This window comes from Giraffa tippelskirchi, chromosome X (genome assembly GCF_054371585.1).
Source record: "Giraffa tippelskirchi isolate mGirTip1 chromosome X, T2T-mGirTip1v1.2.pri, whole genome shotgun sequence".
NCBI classification, from domain to species: Eukaryota; Metazoa; Chordata; class Mammalia; order Artiodactyla; family Giraffidae; genus Giraffa; species Giraffa tippelskirchi.
Genome location: NC_137289.1, coordinates 115,019,115 through 115,039,880, shown reverse-complemented (window position 1 = coordinate 115,039,880; position 20,766 = coordinate 115,019,115). Strand labels below are relative to the sequence as shown.

Below are 20,766 nucleotides of genomic sequence, written 5' to 3'. Positions count from 1 at the left end.
TATGGGCATGAATGTTTATAGCAGATCTCTTTGTAATACCCCAAATCTGAAAATAACTTAGATGCCCTTCTATGGTAAATAGTTAAGCAAGTGGTGTTTTATCTATGTGCTCAGTTGCTCAGTCGTGTCTGACTCTTTGTGACCCCATGGACTGTAGCCCTCCAGGCTCCTCTGTCCATGGGTTTCTCCAGACAAGAATACTGGAGTGGGTTGCCATGCCCTCCTCCAGGGGATCTTCCCAACTCAGAGATCGAACCCGTGTCTCTTATGTCTGCTGCATTGGTGAGTGGGTTCTTTACCACTTGTGCCACCTGGGACCATCAAGTAGTATTCAGCACCAGAATGGAACAAAGCATTGGTAAGTGCAACAACTTGATTGAATATCCAGGAAATTATTCTGGATGAAAAAGCCAACCCCTAAATTTATATACTATATGATTTCATTTATGAAATACCCTCAATGTCACAAAATTTTAAAAATGGAGAATAGTGCTATAATGATTCAGGGTTAGAGTAGGGGATGAGGTGGGAGTGTGTATAAAAGGCCAACCAGAAGGATCCTTGTGGTAATGAAACTTCTGTATCTTCACTGTTTCAATGTTAATGTTTTAGATTTTGGGTTGTGTTACAGTTTTACAAAATGATACCATGGTGATAACTGAGTAAAGGATACTTTCATTTCTTACAACCTCATGTTTATAATTATCTCAAATATTTTTGTAATGAGTAAGGATTATATCATATTATAATATGAGAGAATAATCAGAAAGATAATGATATACACTGTGCTTGATATCTATAATATCTACTTTTTAAAAGATAAAATATGGATCATTTATGTTTATGTGGTTGCTAATAATCAGAGCTAAATAAGCATTTAGAAACAAATACATGTATGTTTATTTCCTTACAAGAGACAATTGCTGTGCCTCATGTTGATTTTAGTTAACATATATCATGTAGTTTTGATAGATGAGAACTTACGCTTTATCTTGGGATCCTGGACAAGCCCCAAAGATGATAGCTAACAGTGAACAGTGCCACCAGATTCGTGGTCTCTGAAGGAGATTAAACTCTGGGACCAAAGACAGTCTCAGTTACTCAAGAGCTTTGTGTAGATTTTATTTAAAGTGGTAGTGACAGAAAAAGCTCTGACATAGACATCAGAAGGGGGCAGGAGAGTACCCACCTCACTAGTTTAAGTGGGGCCTTATATACTTCTCAACTAGCTGCTGAGAATAGATAAAAAAAATACCTGAAGGCTGTGAGAATTTTGCCCAGACCCTTTCCCATAACATACATCCTGGGATGACATCAGCACGAGATTAGCCAGAGAGAACAGCTTAACCCAGAGCTCAAGGCTGTGGAAGTTTTTACCCAGACCTTCTCCCATAATATACATCCAAAACTCAAAAAAAAAAAAAATGAACAAGAGATACTGCTGCCAACGAGGCCTACTTGTCTAAGGCAAAAAAATGTTTAAAAGAAAGAATGTTTACCTCCTCCTTAAAGGGGCCTTAAGCTTGGACTCCTTATCAACCCACCTAAGTTAACTCTCTCAGTTTGGCAGTCAATACTAAAAATGTTATTTGCAGAAATAATATGTATTTGAAATTATCATTGCTATTTGTGAATTGGAAAATGTCTTTAAGAACTCAGTGTTTAACGGCATTTAATGCGTGCTACTGCCTGACATAAAGCATGGCCAGGTCTCCAGATAATTGTCATGAATTTTTATTAAATTATGTTAGCAGCTGAGAATAATTTTACATTTTTTTAAAAATTTCCCTTGCTATTATGTCAAATGACCAATTTTCCACACAGATGAACTCAGGTTCAAATCGCAGAGAGTTGTCATTGTGATTTTTAGCATAAAGCAGGTGGATCTCTAAGCTAATGAAGCTAGTTAATGAAGCTGCTGATTTGATTGTAAAACACAAAGCTATAGATTTTATTATGCAAAGATGCCTGGGTGCCTGCCCTTCAGAAAAAAAAAAATCTCTATAACCTGACATTTAGACCTACTTCTACCACTAAAGTATTTCTATGAAGAGAATGAAAATTGAACTTATTAAAATACTTTGTAAGGTCTGGTCTTGTAAAATGGAGCCCAAGGTACACAGTATCATTCCTTTCTGTCATTTTATGTAATTTTCTTGCTTCAGAAATAAAGATAAACATTCTAACATAGAGAGAACTAATTTCTTCTTAGTATTTATAGAATTTGATGATATAGAGATGGATAGATAAAAATAGAGACAGAGAAATCAGTAAATTGTGAGTGAATGATGAACTTTTGATGAGACATTCTTTTCCTTTAGTAAAATTTCCTACAGTGAATTGAAACCTGGTGACTACTACTGACATTCAACATTTCCTTTCCTTCTCTCATCTGATATTCTTTCTATTTCAGTAAGAATATAGAGTCTAATTATCTGTTTTTTCCATTACATCGACCAGGCTAATGTTATTTTTATCCATGTGCCTTGCCTCTCTTACCATTGCATTAGAAAAGCTCTTTCTGTTTTTATGGCCAACCTTCTACTTGTTCACTGAATCCCACATCTGGTCAACTATGCAGAGCTCTCCAGCTCTTTCCTTTTTCTTCTCTGTAACAGTGCTTGTGGGATTGTGCCTATCAGCATAGTTCACATGCCATTGGACTCCGCTCAATATTATATGGTAGCCTGGATGGGAGGGAAGTTTGCGGGAGAATATGCATGCATGCGTGCTCAGTCGTGTCTGACTCTTTGCAACCCCATGGACTGTAGCCCGCCAGGGTCCTCTGTCCATGGAATTTTCCAGGCAAGAATACTGGAACGGGTTGCCATTTCCTTCTCCAGCAAATCTTCCTGACCCAGGTTTCAAACCCATGTCTCCAGCTGCTCCTGTATTGGCAGGTGGATTCTTTACCACTGCGCCACCTGGGAAACCCTTTGAGGGAGAATGGATACATCTATATGGATGACTGAGTTCTTTCTCGCTGTTTCCCTGAAACTTGCATAATGCTGTTAATCAGCTATTCCCCCATACAAAATAAAAGGTTAAAAAAAAAGAAAGGGAAAGGGAAGGGAAGTCGCTCAGTCGTGTCCGACTCTTTGCAATCCCGTGGACTGTAGCCCACCAGGCTTCTCCATCCATGGGATTCTCCAGGCAAGAATACTGGAGTGGTTTGCCATTTCCTTCTCCAGGGGATCTTCCCTGACCCAGGGATCGAACCCGGGTCTCCCACATTGGAGAAAAGCATGCATAAAATAATAGCTCTTAATATTGAAAGACATGACTCTCTTTACCCCTTATCCCTGCCAGCTACCATCCCATTTCTCTGGTCCCTCTTTATGTCAAAAAGACTTGAAAGGTTCTCTGTACTTATGCCCCTCACTTCTTATTATCTTTTTAATTGAAGCATAATTGATTTGGTGGCATTAGTGGTAAAATCCCACCTGCCAATGCAAAAGACACAGGAGACATGGGTTCTATCCCTGGGTCGGGAAGATCCCCAGGAGGAGGGCATGGCAATCCACTCCAGTGTTTTTGCCTGGAGAATACCTTGGCCAGAGGAGCTTGGTGAACTGCAGCCCATAGGACAACAAAGTGATTCAGTTTTATATACATACATATATATGTATATATATATATATACATATATATATATATATACACACAAACACATATACATGTATATATATTATATATTAGCTTCCTTTTTCATATAAGGGAAATATCACTTAGAAATGTACATAACTTTCCCCATTTCACATAACTATTGAATATCACATCATAGATTTAAACTTGTAAAGCTCAAATGCTTTACGTTATATCATAGAGTATTCCTGAACATGAAGAGAGAGATTTTATACACACACACACATACACACAAAACTTAGCAGTACAGAGAACAAGGAAGGCATGGTAATAGATCAATAAGGGATATTGTTTTAATTGAAATTACTTTCTAAGAAACTATTCAGTTTCCTGATTTTTTTTTATGAAAACCTTAGTTATGTTTTCTATTTATAAGGAAAAATGTTGTCATAGAATATTAAGACTAGCAGGAGCATTAAGGTATTCTAAATACTAATGTAAAGCTCAAAAACCTTCTGTCATCACTTTTAATAGTTATTCAGCATGTTGAAGGCCTTCAATAACAGAAAACTCTGTCTTTCACTGCGTCTCTGATCAGGAGGCTCTGATGGTGCATTTTTCATTCATTTTGAGCCAGCAGTAAAATGTCTGCATTGGAATCAGTATTTTCTTCAAGTCTTATTTGTTTTTCTAATATATTCTTAAATTTTTAAACAAGAAAACATAAAACTTTAACTTATAGGTGCTTACTTCATGGTGTAAAACTTACCTTAGCAGTCATATTTGTGTTGAATAACTCCAAAAATCTACTTTAAAAACATTATATGTTTCATATTGAACATTTTTCTAAGAAACATGGGTTTGTATCTATTGTGGCTTATACATGTAAATGTGACCTTCTCCTTAGCGTACTTTTGTGCACTGGCCCTTTGTAATGGTGACTTCTTTGGACAAGTTCTTCATTAAATCTCAGACATTAGCTAGCTCTATAAAAGATGGAGGGGTAAAGCTGCAATATATGGGCTTCCCTGGTGACACAGTGGTAAAGAACCCACCTCCCTATGCATGTCATGTGGGTTCGTTCTCTGGGTTGGGAAGATCCCCTGGAGAAAGAAATGGCAACCCACTCTAGTATGCTTGCCTGGGAAATCCCACGGACAGAGGAGCCTGATGGGCTACAGTCCATGGGGTCGCAAAGAGTCAGACACAACTTAACAACTAAACAACAACAAAGCTGCAGTATTCTCTAATACTTCAGGAAGAAAGTTCCATTCCTGAAATGCCCTTCTTGCTGTTCAATAGATGTCCCCATTCAATACATGCACCTCAGTCAAAGAGGTACAGGTAGAAAGGGAAGAATGCTTTGTCCCTAGCTTTTCCATGATCATAGCAGCCAGAGTCAGTTTTCTCTTATCTGCCCTATGTTTTGAGAGCCCGGAATTAGAAATTCTCTAAGCAAGTTCAGTGGCATCCTATGCCTCAGCCTCTGAGATAACAAAGAAGGAAAGATAATTTCATGTATTAGTTTGCTAGGGCTGTAACAACAAAATCCCATTCTGGGAGGATTAAACAAAATCAATTCATTTTTTCACATTTCTAGAGGCTGGGAGTTCAAAATCAAGGGACCAGGATATTTTATTTCTTCTGAGGTATCTCTACTTGGCTTGTAGATGGTTGCCTTCTCATTGTGTCCTTACATGGTCTTCCTGTGTGTGTTCAGCATGCATGTTGTGTGTCTGTTTGTCAAAATTTCCTTTTTTTTTTAAAGGACACCAGTCAGATTTCATTAGAGCCCACATTAACAGTCTTATTTTAACTTAATCACCTTTTTAAAGGCCTCATCTTTGAATACAGTCACATTTGAGATACTGGCAATTGGGCATTCAAGATATGAGTTGAGGAGGAGGACATAATTCAGCCTAAACTATTATTCTCTTCTGTTTTTTAGTGATAATTTTAAGATTATTAATAAATCAGTTATTGAAAATATATTCGAGTAAAAAGTACACAGACTTCATGTGTGAAAGTGGTTAACGAAAAGCCATGTCCTTGATGACTTGATATTTTAAAAACGAAAAATTGCATTCTTCTTTAAAATACATCATTAATAGTAGCAACATGAATGGACCTAGAGATTCTCATGCTGAGTGAAGTAAATCAGACAAAGAGAAATATCATATGATATCACTTACATGTGGAATCTAAAGAAAATATAGTACGGATGAACTTATTTACAAAGCAAAAACAGACTCACAGACATAGAACACAGACTTATGGTTTTCAAAGTGGACGATGTTATTGTCGTTGTTGTTCAGTCCCTCAGTTGTGTCCGTCTCTTTGTGACCCCATGGACTGCAGCATGCCAGGCTTCCCTGTCTTTCACAGTCTCCCAGAACTTGCTCAAACTCATGTCCATTGAGTCAGTGATGCTATCTCACCATCTCATCCTCTGTTGTCCCCTTCTCCTCCTGCCTTCAGTCTTACCCAGTATCAGGGTCTTTTCTAATGAGTCAGCTCTTTGCATCAGGTGGCCAAAGTATTGGAGCTTCAGCTTCAGCATCAGTCCTTCCAATGAATATTCAGGACTGATTTCCTTTAGGATGGACTGGTTGGATCTCCTTGCAGTCCAAGGGACTCTCAAGAGTCTTCTCCAACACCACAGTTCAAAAGCATCAATTTTCTTCAGCACTCAACCTTCTTTATGATCCAACTCTCACATCCATACATACATGACTACTGGAAAAACCATAGCCTTGACTAGACGGACCTTTGTCGGCAAATGTCTCTGCTTTTTAATATACTGTCTAGGTTGGTTATAGCTTTTCTTCCAAGGGGCAAGACTCTTTTAATTTCATGGCTACAGTCACCATCTGCAGTGATTTTGGAGCCCAAGAAAATAAAATCTGTCACTGTTTCCATTGTTTCACCATCTATTTGCCATGAAGTGATGGCACCAGATGCCATGATCTTCGTTTTTTGAATGTTGAGTTTTAAGCCAGCTTTTTTACTCTCTTTCACTTTCATCAAGAAGCTCTTCAGTTCCTCTTTGCTTTCTGCCATAAGGATGGTATCATCTGCATATCTGAGGTTATTAATATTTCTCCGGGCAATCTTGATTCCAGCTTATGCTTCATCCAGCCCAGCATTTCACATGATGTACTCTGCACACAAGTTAAATAAGCAAGGTGACATCTTCCTTGATGTGGAAGATGAAAGTGGAAGATGGGGAAGGGATAAATTCAGTTTAGTTAAGTTGCTCAGTCATGTCCAACTCTTTGCACCCCTAGGGACTACAGCATGCCAGGCCTCCCTGTCCATCCTATCTTTTTGCCTTTTCATACTGTTCGTGGGGTTCTCAAGGCAAGAATACTGAAGTGGTTTGCCATTCCCTTCTCCAGAAGGGGTAAGTTAGGAGCATAGAATTAACAAACACACACTGCCATATATAAAATAAACAACAAGATCCTTCTGTATAGCACAGGGAGCTCTATTCAATATCTGGTAATAAACTAATGGAATAGAATTGAAAAAAAAAGAACATAAATATATATTTGTGTGCTAAGTCACCTCAGTCATGTCTGATTCTTTGTGACCCTATGACTATAGCCCGCCAGGCTCCTCTGTCCATAGGATTCTCTAGGCAAGAATACTGGAGTGGATTGCCATGCCCTCTTCCAGGGGATCTTCACAACCTGGCGATGGAACCTGCATCTCTTGCATCACCTGCATTAGCAGGCAGGTTCTTTACCACTAGCGCCACCTGGGAAGCCCCATATATAGATAGATAGACAGATAGATAGATAGATAGATAGATAGATAGATAGACATTTATACGTATAACTGAATCAGTTTGCTATATACTTGAAATTAACACGATATTGTAAATCAACTGTACTTCAGTTTAAAAAACTAAATAGACATTTGACAAAAGTATAAATAAATAAAATAAATCACTATAACAAAAGTAATAGTTATAATTTAGGATGCTAGTATGTTTAAATGCAGACTTCCCTGGTAGCTCAGTGGTCAAGAACCTGCCTGCCAGTGTAGGAGACCCAGGTTCAATCCCTGGGTCACGAAGATCCCCTGGAGAAGAAAATGGCAACCCACTCAGTATTCTTGCCTGGGAAATCCCCTGGACAGAGGAGTCTGGTGGGCTACAGTCCATGGGGTCAGACACAACTTAAGCAACTAAACAACAACATGTTTAAGTGTCTCTTTGATTTCCTGACATGGGCTATTTCTAATTCCATGCTAAATATTAGAAATTATGTTGTAGAGAGTAATAGTGTAATACCACTAAAGTGATTTAAAATTAATCTCCCAAGATGAAATACTTTCATTACTAAAATGAGGATTATGTTCACTTTACACTCTTGAGAAGATTTTCTTCTAAGAAGGCAGGAAACCTCATAGCCATTAAAGCATTATACAGTGTCTATATTTCAAATTGGAGATCAGTGCATAAATATTTCTATTACCTTTAATCTAAAGAGCAGTCAAAATAGCGGTATTAAAATACACTGAATAAATTTTGAATGCTAGGTGCAACTAGGCCATAGCAGATTTCAAAAGCAAAACAGTAATAGTGATAATACAATGAAGGCCACTCTTTTCAATATTTCTCAGATGCTAAGGATAATATATTATCAGGGTTTCAAAAATTCTATAAATAATATATACCTCTCTCATAAAGTGCATAAAATCAATTATGTGTAATAAAATATGCATATTTTCCCCAAAATGATTATTAGGGTTTTGAACCTCTAGAATGGTAACTAATAGAAAAAGGTAAATACATCTGTAGTTAGTTTGTGTAGTTGCTGTATGGAAATAAAGCAAAACACCAAAAGATCAGGTTAGAAAATGTTTTGAGGACAGAATACATTTTATAAGATTGTGTAATAATAAATGTAGTAATCATCATACTAACTAGATTTCCCAGTCAGATGATAGAAACAACTGATGTGGTTTCTCCCAGCTTCCTGCTAAACATATATGTAGATACTGAAATGAGCCTCTAACAACACCGAAAACTAAGACTGGCTGAAAACCTACTCCAAGCATCTAGAAGCACCTAATATAATGCTCAAATGAAAAAAATAAAGGCCCTATCGTTGATCTTGAATCGATCATGAATGGACAAAAATGGCTATTACACCTGAAGTGTAAATGTAGGATGATACCATTAAAAGTACTGCTTGCCAGGCCATCCCCTTCTTGGAGTTAACTATTCTTTTAAAATTAGAAAAAAAAATTTTTTTTTTTTTTAATGAGCTGAAGGAAGAGACAGTCCTAGCAGAAAATAAAGCATCTATAATTAAAACAACATGGTACTTACACATGATGAAAAATCTAGGGACCGCAGAAAAAGACCAAAATATATATGAAAAGGCTATGAAGGTGGCATTTCCAATCATGGAACTTTTTTTTTTTCCTCTTATTGGGACATAGTGACTTAACAATGTTGTGTTAGTTTTGGGTGTACAGCAAAGTGAATCAACTTTACATATACATATATCCCCTCTTTTTTAGATTTCTTTTCTATTTGGGTCACCGCAGAACATTGCATAGGATTCCCTGTGCTATACAGTCGGTTCTCCTTAGTTATCTATCTTATATACATATTATTGTATATAAGTCAGTCCCAATTTCCCAGTTTACCCCAACCCTGTTCTCCTTGATATCCATAAGTTTGTTCTCTACATTTGTGTTCTTAGTTCTGCTTTGCAAGTAAGTTCATCCATACCATTTTTCTGGATTCCACGTATAAGCAATAGTATCCAATATTTGGATAATGAGTCTCATACAGAAAATCAACAACTTTGAATGCATTCTTCATCCCTTTCACGTGGATAAATTACAAATGGATTAATATTTAACTATAAGTTTGAAAACATATAGATATTAGAAGTAAACATGAGTCAGATTCTTTATAAGATAGAAATGTGGACGGCTTTCCTGTCTCTGCTCAAAGTATTGCAAAAGACAATGGGAAAACCAAAGGAAATAAAAATTATTTATGAGACATGGAATGAATCTGATAAATTCTCAAAGTTCTTATCAATGCTGAGTTGCAGTCATTTCTTGGAAGTTTATTAACATGATAGCGAGTCTTACTATTCAAACATGTAATAATAAAGAAATGTATGGTTAATTCAATAAGGAACTGTGGTTCTACTTGTAGACTGGTATTGGTTTTACTTGTAGACTGGTATTAGTTCTTCTTGTAGACTGATGTTCTACTTGTAGACTGGTGGAAAGTTGCAGCCACAAATAGCCTACTAGATTTTTAATTAAATGGGCTTATTATAGGATTATCTTTCATTTCAAATATTATAAGAAAGCAGGATATTAGCAACAAAGTATCCTTTGTATCTTTGTCTTGACTCCTTACACTATCTGAATGTCTGAGTTTATTTTTATTTAATTCTGGTTTATTTCTGATGGGTAATATACTTTTGTAAGAGTAAATGATCATTTTGAAACTTTTCCTTGGAGATTCATGTATGGTTTATTTGACTCAGCTCTGCTGTTTTTATCATATTCCAACTTTTTATCCTAGCCTATTCTGGCTCTTGCTGTTTTTATTTATTTGAATGCAATGATTCATTGAAAATACAGAACTCATAAAGACAAAGTTGAAGATAGAAATTTTTCATATATCTGAGTAAACACCACGGTCTTTCATTGGAACTTTGGGCAAGTTGTTTAACCAAATTGTCTCAATATCTCCATCTTAAATGAGAAATATAATACACTTATTTATGGTGATTTTGGAGAATGAGATGTCATGTGAAAAATACTTAGCACAGAGCCTGACATATAGTCAACAGTGAATAAATACTAACTAGTAATCAAATTGATTATTGGTTATTGTTAAGTGTGGTTATACACCTTAGAAAATTTTTATTTCCTGAAGGAATAAAAATAAAAATTTTGAATTTATAAGAATTTTGAGTTGAAATATTTTGTAGAGTTGAAATATTTTGCCATTTTCTATTTTTTTATATTCTTTATAATTTAGTACAGCATTCACAAAATGGCCTTGAATATCTTCAATCTAATAACAAAGAATTAAAATATATATAGTCAGTAATCCCTCATTTACTTGTAAAGAAAGAGTGCTACTCTTCAAAATAAAAGAAGACACCAATCACTTGGAAACCTTCAGTGTTATAAATGGCCAGAAGCTCACTAGTCTTTTAACCTCTCAATACGTGTCCATTGGTAAAGGGCTTTTTTCTAAGTCTCATGACCATCTGCTTCTGGATCTCTTGAGCTGCTACTCAAATATGCAGCTTTGAGACCTCAGCTCAGACGGAACAAATCAGCATCTCTCTAATTGGGGCTTAGCAAACTCCATGTCTAACAATTTTGTTTTCATGTAATGCTTATGCAAAGCAAAAGCTAAATTTTTTAAATTCATTATAACGTAAGAAAACGTTGTCAGTTTTTCTGTCTTCTGATTTTTACAACCTGAGATGGATGCCCCTTTCTTTCATGAATAAGCTTTAGCTTCCTTCATGGATCAGTTAGAGAAATAAACAATTTACTAGTAGCCATTTTGGGGCTCCAGGCAGAAACCTGGAACTATTATGGTCTAGAAACAAAAATACACAAAAAAATTGAAAGGTCAGAATTGCTGTACTATATCTTATGTAAAATACAGTAAGACTTGTAAAGGCTCATAGGTTTTATGGTTCTTTTATCACTCTGGGAAACTTAAGCTAAAACTATCAACAGTTCTTCAGTTCTTCCATCCTCTTCAGGAGAACCTTCTTGCCTCAGAATAAATGTGTTTCTTAAAAAATTGATGACATTTGAGGAAATTTAGTGAAGCCAGTGAAGTACAATTATAATTTATCATATTTTTTTGTTCAGGAGTGATTTTGAAAAATTTAGATAATCAGTAAGGAAAGCTTACTTTCATTGTTAAAATTATATTCTAAAATGTTTACCACATTAGAACTTTTTTTTTTTTTTTAAACAGAAATTGCATTGCCTCCTAAAGGGACTCTGGATATCCAGGTGTTATTTTTGCCTCAGGTTATGAAATTACAAAAAACCGTGGTCCTTATTCAAATGAGGAAGGCCAGTGGAAAAAGATGGCTTATTGACAATTTTATGGAATTGCACCCAGAGGTGAAAAGGTAACATTTAAATGGGACATTGAAGGAATATGATTTCATTTTGACGGGCATTGATTGATCCAGTTTCTTTTATATGTTATGCAATGTAAAGTTCATGAGATTATGTTCTCTCAAGTATTGATATGTATATGGTTAGAGGAGGAAAATGTATTTGTTATAGGGGGATTGTATATATCAGTGATGAATAGAAGTTCTCAGTGAGGAACAAGTCAATCTTAAGTGTCGTATCAATGAATCACAGTCAGATACAGTCAAATACAAAGACTCTTTTTTGAGTCTATATCTACAGAACAACCTGGATCAGCCTGCCTGGGCAAGTATAGGATTTATGCTGATGTACACCAAGTGATGGCACCGTGCCAGGTATATGATGTCCTGATGAAATACTGCCACGACTACGCTGTGCTGTGTCATTGCCAGAGTGCATGTTACTTGTCCCCTCTTGGCTTAGCTGAAATGTAAGCAAGCAGACTCCAGTACTGATGCAAAATTTAATTGTTTTCTCTTCTTTTATAATTTAATTAAATAATGGTCTAGAAGCCTTAATTCAAAGGAAATTCTTACTTTGTCTTATGTGTACATATTTCTTCTTCACAGTCAAAACCTCCTTTCCTGTAGGCTAAGTAATGTCCATTCTGCCAGGATTTCACCACTCCTGCAGTCGCAACCCACTCCAGTGTTCTTGCCTGGAGAATCCCAGGGACGGTGGAGCCTGGTGGGCTGCCGTCTATGGGGTCGCGCAGAGTCGGACACGACTGAAGCGACTTAGCAGCAGCAGCAGCAGTCAAACTGCAGACGTGATCTGGGTAAAATGAAAATGAGGAGGCCGTTATTCAAAAAGTATTAAGAATTTCAAGACATTAAACAAACATGAGCGATTCCAAGTGTGGAGTTCTTGTGCTGTTGCACAAGTCATATGCTGGTGAAGCTGGTCCTGCCTGTTGTGTCTTATGCTCCATCTTTAATAAGAAAAATCTGTTTTCAACAACAATCAAAACCATTTTCTAGTATCGCTGTCCTCCTGATGGTGTCTGATGGACTTCGAATAATTTTACAAATGCCCCTTTTGTTTTAACTGGTAGCCTCCAAAAGTACATCCCCCATTACTTTCTGAAGTCCTACACTTAACAGCATGTTTTGTTTTGTGCTTTTCCTACCCAGTTTAGAGTATAACCCGTGGAAACGGTATTACCTCTAATTAATCACAGTTCAGTCACATCAGTAAATATTAATGCTAATACAGTCGTCCCTCAGTATCCTTGGGGGATGGATTCCAAGACCCCCACGGATACCAAAATCCATTGCTGCTCAAGTCCATTACATGAAACGGCATAGAATTTGCATATAAACTGTACGCATCCTCCCATATACTTTAAATCACTTCTGCTGCTGTGTTGTGCTCAGTCGTGTCTCTTTTGTGACCCTATGGGCTGTAGCCAGCTAGGCTACTCTGTCCATGGGATTTCCCAGGCAAGGATACTGGAGTGGGTTGCCATTTCCTCCTCCAGGGGATTTTCCAGGCCCAGGGATCGAACCCCTGTCTCCTGCATCTCTCTCCTAAATGGGCAGATGGATTCTTTACCACTAATGCCACCTGGGAAGCCCTTAAATCGCTTCTGTGTTATTATAATGCCTAATACAATGTAAATGCTATGTAAATAGAAGTTTGGGTTTTTTTTGAAACTTTCCAGAATTTCTTTTTTTTCTGTTTTTTTTATATAATACTTTCAGTTCATAGTTGGTTGAGTCTGTGGATTCAGAACCCACAGATATGGAGGGCCAGCTGCTGTACCAACCTTTGAATGTAGGGAAAAGAGTTCTTCAGTTGTAACTTGGATCTGGCTATGATTGTACTACAGTTTTCTTTGTGATGATTTCCCAGGGTTTGGTTTGAAATGTTTATAAAAATCAGCATTTGCAGAAAATGTTTTTTATTTCATACTTAGTTTCTCTGCACCGAAGTTTACATTTATAAGCTTTGTTTAAAGTATCATTAGGTCACTAAAAATGTGTTATTTTATACTAATACTGAAAGTGTTTATGCTTTTGTTCACACTCTTAATAATTTAATTTCTAATCAGGGGTTTGGGACTAGACAGTGAAGAAATACTAGAAATACGCTGGATATACCCTATTGTTGGAGTCCCACAGACACCACCTCCTAAAAGCCCACAAAGTAAGTATATCTTACAGTCAGAGGACACTAGGATTTGAAGGGATCTTAGTGACCCTCTAATCATATCTCTTTGTACAAGCAAGAAAATCCAGGTTCAGAGAAAGTAGGTTTAAAGTCACCCAGCTCTGTTGGTGGAAACGCTAGGACTGAATCTGGTCTCTTAACAGTAACAAAACTATACCATTTCCTGTTGTTCTTGCTGTTGGTGAAACCTACCAGTCAGCTAAGATTGAAATAACATCAACTTCAGACCCCTTTATTTCACAGTCTTTGATGCACTCTGAGCCCTGTACTAGATTTGTAAGATTCCTAGGTACTTGGCTTCTTGGATCACATTTTAATCACCATATTCTGGCTTCTGTGTAACTCATGAGGACGATGATTCCTCTGTTAGTTTTCCTAATACAAATCTTTGATTTTGTTCTCCAAAAACTAGTCAGAATATACTACAGAGGTTTCAGGGAAGTTTGCTTTGCTACCACACATGCAGCATCAAATCTCGACTCTTAAAATGCCTTTCTTTTTCTCAATGACCCCCTTTTTTTCCTCCACATACTCCAGAGACTTATCTCAAGTTTCTGTGTGTTCTCTTTCCTTAACACTCTTCTCACTTCTTCTGCATACTTTGATGTTCCCATTTTCTTCCCAGGGTCAGTGTAAGAATTCTTCTTAGATAACCAGCACAATTCCTCTTAGATAACCATAGGGTGAAATTTAGTATCCCAACCTCTTACCAGGCTCTAGGCATAGTTCTTCGTAAGTAAGAATCGCTGAATTGCACAGCAAAGGGATATCTGTTTTCAATCTCCACCTTGAACAACACAAATAAGCTGTAAGAAGTCTTGAAATTTTGAATTTTCCTTCTCCCTCCAATACCAGTCTTTGCTAGTGAAAAAGGGCTTGTCTCTACTGGCATAAATTATGTCACCACACTTAGAAGAGAAAATAGCAAGTTTTGCTTGTGACTAACAGCATTTCCCCAGATACACTGGTTATAAAGGAAGAACAAGATTATATATTTCCTTATGTAGTTTAAGTGGAGTGAAAATCCACATACCTAACAATACCTTTGACAATAAATGTCATTTGTTTTACTTGAAGTATTTTTATTCTTGTGCTAAAAAAACTATCAACACATAAATATTTCACATACACTAAATTATCTTCAGAATGCTTCACGAACATGTCAAAATATGTTTTTTTTTTATTTCTGTCTAGGACATAGTTGTTTGTATACTTTCCATCGAGCTGAGCAGTTTAAAATTTATAATAGTCTTCTGATCAAAGTGATGTAATACAGCCTAGACGTTACTCTGTTGGAATTCTAACAGCAGTATTGCTTGTGTCTACTCCAGATACTGTTTTCTTCCCCCCAGATTAAAGATTTAAAGCAGATTTTTAGAAGTCTAAAATAAAGCCTATGAAAAAATAAGAACATAAATTTCTTGCACCGTTTTCTTCAATAAAGGTTAAATATGCTTCCAAAAGTTAGACATTTTCTATCAAGTCACTTCTCTTGGTAATTATTATTTTTTAAAGTAAATAAGAGTTTTGTAAATAGCCTGTGTTATATTAGCACAACCAATGGAACATCTGTGTTCTGAGCAGATTGTATAGTAGTTATTAAATCATTTTACCAAAAGTCTAAAACCTATTCTAGTAATTATTTTTCTCTACAAATGCCCTTGAGAAACAAATGGGTAAGATTTTATAAGTAAATATTATTTACTCTCTGTACAGTCCATTCTTCATTCCTAAGAACACATCAGAAATAACCCATTGCTTTCCCTGCTCAGCTGTGTCACCATCAATGTTTGTTGTTTCTTTTTCGTTTTTTCTATGTTTATCTATAACCCAGGTTATTCTCAAGCCCAGGGTGCTTTTGCTGCACTGTGAGCCACCTTTTCTCTTTGGGCATTCTAATCTGCTCCTGTCCATTGAGGTAGATAATTGGAAAAGGGCTGCACTCCCTATCACAGTGTAAAGACAATGCAATGTGAATCCATTGTGATTTAGTAATCCTGGTATTGCTAGGGCACTAATTTCCTGAGGACTTATAGGACAAGACCAGTGACATGATACTAATTGTAACTTTGATCACACTAATTTCCGATTTAATGCTCTAAGACTGAAGCTAATTATAACCAGAAAAGCTTGTACATTTTCTTCAGCCATTTCAACCCACTTAATTTACATCTAACTTTGTACCCTGTTGTACATTTCACATAATTAATTCTAAGTCCAAAATGTTCAGTATCAACCTGTAAATTTAAGAATTAAAATAAAATTTATTTAAATTATTTCTTTACTGTAGATAGGCACATATTGCAAAAACACATAAATCTGCTGACATTATCCAGTTTTGCAGTTCCGATGAGCATATTATTGTTATCTTTTTTTTTTCTGTGCAGCAGAAGCTAGTGCAACATTGTAAAGCACTATATTCTAATAAAATTATTTTAAAATGTTATTAGTGATGCCATAAAAGCATAGAGTAATATATTTCAAAAGTTTTCTTAATATTATGATTCACTTTTTTATCTCATATTCAGTTTATGTCCTGTGTGCATCTGAACTGATAAAATATAACATTTGATATATTTTGGAGAAATATGGACTCTAGTATACAGGGCCTCATAATCTTATAGAGATAGTGCCACCATATTGATATTCCTTTATAAAATTAGTAGCTATATATAGATATAATATTTTGGTTACTCACAAGATCACTAACACGTCTGAAATTTATATAAGAAAATGTTGGAGTTTAACATATAGAGAGAAATATATAAAGTTACATTAATTTAATGTTTAATGCTATATGTTAAATTAATATGTAATAATAGTATTATTTTTAAATAATTAATTACAGTTTTATTTTTAACTGCTAAATAGTGTATTTTAAAAATTTAAAAGCAATTCACACATGGAAATTAAAATATTTTACTTAAATAATGTAAATAAATTTCAAGGTACATGTAATATTTTTAAATTAAATATTAATTAAATTAATATTTTTAGTTTAGGAGATAATAAGACATATTCTAAAAGTATTATAAAATAAATATTATAGGACTTTAAAAAAATTATTTGAAAGTATTTGCTATAGCATTTTTATTTAAGTAAAGTTTGGTATTCACCACAATAAGCTTATAGATAGCTGAAAAATCAAGTCCCTGAATCACATTTCTGCATCTTAATGTAATCTTCTGTACTTTGCTGTGTATCTTCTAGATTTATCTCTTGTCATGCTGTTTTTACATATTATTTGATATTCATGTTGCTTCCAAAATGTCAGTGTATATAGATACTGAATGAGTGTGTGTGTGTTAATACCAGATGCAATGACATGCCAAAGTCTGCCAAAGGGACTTCTATTTTCCATAGCATAATTCATTTTTTTCTATCTCAAGAACAATCAAATAGCCCCTTAGTCAAATTAACTGAAAGTATTTCTCTCCTGTAGTTGTCATAAAATGTCAGGCCAGGAAGCGGCTAGAAGAGGAGGTGGAAGTCACACTGCGTGGAGATTTTTTGGGAAAAACTCCTATCTTAAATCTGTCAGACTTTACAGTGATTCCAAGAAGAAAATCATATGCATATTATGAAGATATAGAAGGTAAGAGAACACAGTCATGGGTATAAAAAATTATAATAAATAAAAACTCAATTTCCTTAAATTTCAGGTTGCTGATTACTCAGTTACATGAAAATCCACGCCCATTTATTTCGCATTTACAGTTAATGCCCAACAAATATTCAGTTATTTTTGTCCTCTTCACATAGTAGTTTTCTGCAAAATGACAGTAGTTATGGTTATTAATGGATATATAAGAGTAAATTCAGATTATGTCATCAGTGAGGAAAGAAAAAAATTATAGTAACTGTAATTTTCATTTCTTTCAACTTTAATTTCTTCCTTTATTCTCTTTTTCTGATTTATGGAATGTGATTAAAGCCATGGCTTGTAGCTTTAAATTTGAAAAAATGACCTTGAATAAAATATTTCTTATTTAAAGAGATAGAAAAATTGACATAAATTAGATGCAATACCCAAATATATTTTGTATAATAATCCCTCTGACATTTGGAGTCTTAAACAAGACATTTCAAAAAGTTAATATGATGGTCTGGCAAAATCAACTCTCAGTGATACAAACTTTAATTTTCAGCCATCTTCCACATGAAATAAAGTAGAAAGCTCCTATTCCCACCGAAAGGGAAATTCCCTTAACAATTGTTTCATTAGTATCAAGGGGAGAAATCTTTATGTATTATTTATAAAGCAAAGTAACCACAAAATTAAGTATGAAATGCCTTGCAGAATCAAAATATCGTCTCTAGTTTTCTTATTTTGGTCTATCGTTTTTTACTTTGATCTCACTACTATCATCTCTGTGTCTAATCTAATTATTTCAGTGATGAGAGAATGTAAATGAAGTATAACAGAAGGGAGAGTATACAAGAGTACAGAGAGGATATACAAGAGATAGTAAAATAATTTTTACTTTTTTATAGTAACTATTTCTACTAAGTAATAAATGCTCATTTTAAATGATTAAAGACATTTCTGATGAATAGGAATAGCTGTCCCTCAGCTCAACTTAGTCCCACTCAGATGGTGTTAGAATATAATAAATTTGATATATACCCTCTCATACCTCCAACCATACTTGAGTGATGGAAGCCTGTTAGGCATGTAACCTGCTATTTTAGCCAAGACCAATTAACAGTGACAAACAAGACGGGCATCTTTCTCTTTCACATGTAAGCCTGGACTTGTGTATGGTTTAGGGAGTACAATGCCTCTGCCCTCTGTGATTATCAGGGATTCAGGTCCTTTTGGGGCTTCCCTTGTGGCTCAGCTGGTAAGCAATCTGCCTGCAATGTGGGAGACCTGGGTTCAATCCCTGGGTTGGGAAGATCCCCTGGAGAAGGGAAAGGCTACCCACTCTAGTATTCTGGCCTGGAAAATTCCATGCACTCTATAGTCCATGGGGTCACAAAGAGTCGGACACGACTGAGCGACTTGCACTTTCAGGTCCTTTTCTCCTGTTGCTCCACCATCTACCAAGTTGTCCTCATCTGCATCATCAATTCTACAGTCACATCCTCAGTAAATAACAAGCTGGTTCCTTTTAAAACCATGACCTGAAGATGCATATGTCATTTCTACTTGTATCCCATTGGTGAGACCTCAGTTATATATAGGCACACATAGATGTTCTTGAGACTGGGAAATGTCTCTTGACAGACTCCAGATAAAATTGGGAGACATTCTAGAACAAAGAAAAGCAAAAAGGGAGAAAGTAAATATTAGGGAGACAATTAGCAGTTTCTGCCATATTTTATTTGCTGTGAACTGATAAAATCTATCATCTTTCCATCCAAAAATACTTAATGAGAACCTATTACACATGGAGTATTTTTCTTGGCCTGGAAATTTACCTACATTCCGTCCCTCTCCTACCATCAGACTGCTATCCCCACTCTTTAGGATAGCATTCCAGTTAGATCAACATCTAACATCATTTGGTCAACATCTCAAATCCCCTACTGAGATGAGGATTCAAGTTTAACTGGGCCTGCACTGGCCCTGTTGCTGGGGCCTGAGTACCATTTCCCTTTCTCCAGTTCCCTCTGCCATCTATGTGATATCAAGTATTGTCATTCTGTCTCGACCTCCTACCATGCCCCAAACTCAGATTAGAACCTTATTGCTGTCCATTCCAGTTGAGCATTTAGTCTTCCAAGAACTATGCTGTTTTATGTTTTGTATTCATTGAATTATTGTAGAACTTACCATCAAAGAAACCCTATGAAACACATAGTATCTCTATATGTTTATTTTACAAGTGAGGAAATCTCAGTAAAAGAAGTTTAATGACTTGTCCAGGGTCTTACAGTGCTGCAGAGGAAGGGATGATACATGAATCAAAGCTCGACTGTGTTTTAGGAAATGGCACCCCACTCCAGTACTATTGCCTGGAAAATCCCATGGACGGAGGAGCCTGATAGGCTACAGTCCATGGGGTCACAAAGAGTTGGACATGACTGAGTGACTCCACTTACTTAAAAAATAGTAATAATTTAGATTTAAAGCCCTGTAGAAATCAAAAACTTTTATAAGGGCAAAGCTTTCTGAGAGACTCCCTAACTTAAGGTATAATGCCCAGTACAGAGTGGTCAATCAGTACACAAAAAGTTGTTTCCACGTTCCCTTTATTATCATACTCTCTTCTGTTATACTTCCTACCTTGTGTTTACCCACTGCTTGCTGAATAAAATATTACTTTGCAACATAGAAAATTAACACTATTCATTCATTTTCAGCCATAAAACATATAATTCATATGAATGATATTTGATCATTTTTTACCTACTAAAATGTTATTCAATCTATGTAAAATTATCTAGAATTACATTCACCATTTGTCCCCTACTGTCATTCCAGTCTCTTATTTCTCGAGGAAGTTAACTTGTTACTCACCTGGGTGGGATCACCTGCCACTTCTCTACATTTACCATCCACTTTCCCAGCATGGAAGACTTCCCTGGTGGCTCAGATGGTAAAAGCATCTGCCTATAATGCAGAAGACCCAGGTTTGATCCCTGGGTGGGGAAGATCCTATGGAGAAGGCAATGGCACCCCACTCCAGTATTCTTGCCTGGAAAATCCCATGGGAGGAGCCTGGTAGGCTACAGTCCATGGGGTCGCAAAGAGTCGGACACGACTGAGTGACTTCACTTCACTTCACTTCCCAGCATGGTCAGCATCTATGAGACAGTCTGCTTTTCCTGGCCTGCCAAATTCCACTCCTTTTTTATGGAAACTACCTCCCAAGCTTGCCA

General features: G+C 36.1%; 1 protein-coding gene and 1 non-coding gene across 2 annotated transcripts in view; both read left to right on the top strand.

Moving 5' to 3' along the window:
- Positions 1-20,766, top strand: part of CFAP47 (cilia and flagella associated protein 47) — a 493,129-nt gene that overhangs the window by 409,833 nt on the left and 62,530 nt on the right. Inside the window, exons 58-60 of the mRNA XM_081563532.1 lie at positions 11,579-11,738; positions 13,820-13,914; positions 17,381-17,533. Coding sequence (XP_081419658.1) covers positions 11,579-11,738; positions 13,820-13,914; positions 17,381-17,533 — 408 coding nt within the window. The remainder of the gene's footprint in view (positions 1-11,578; positions 11,739-13,819; positions 13,915-17,380; positions 17,534-20,766) is intronic.
- TRNAY-AUA (transfer RNA tyrosine (anticodon AUA)) lies at positions 20,466-20,538 on the top strand. The gene has a single exon. It is a non-coding gene; the product is annotated as a tRNA-Tyr (tRNA).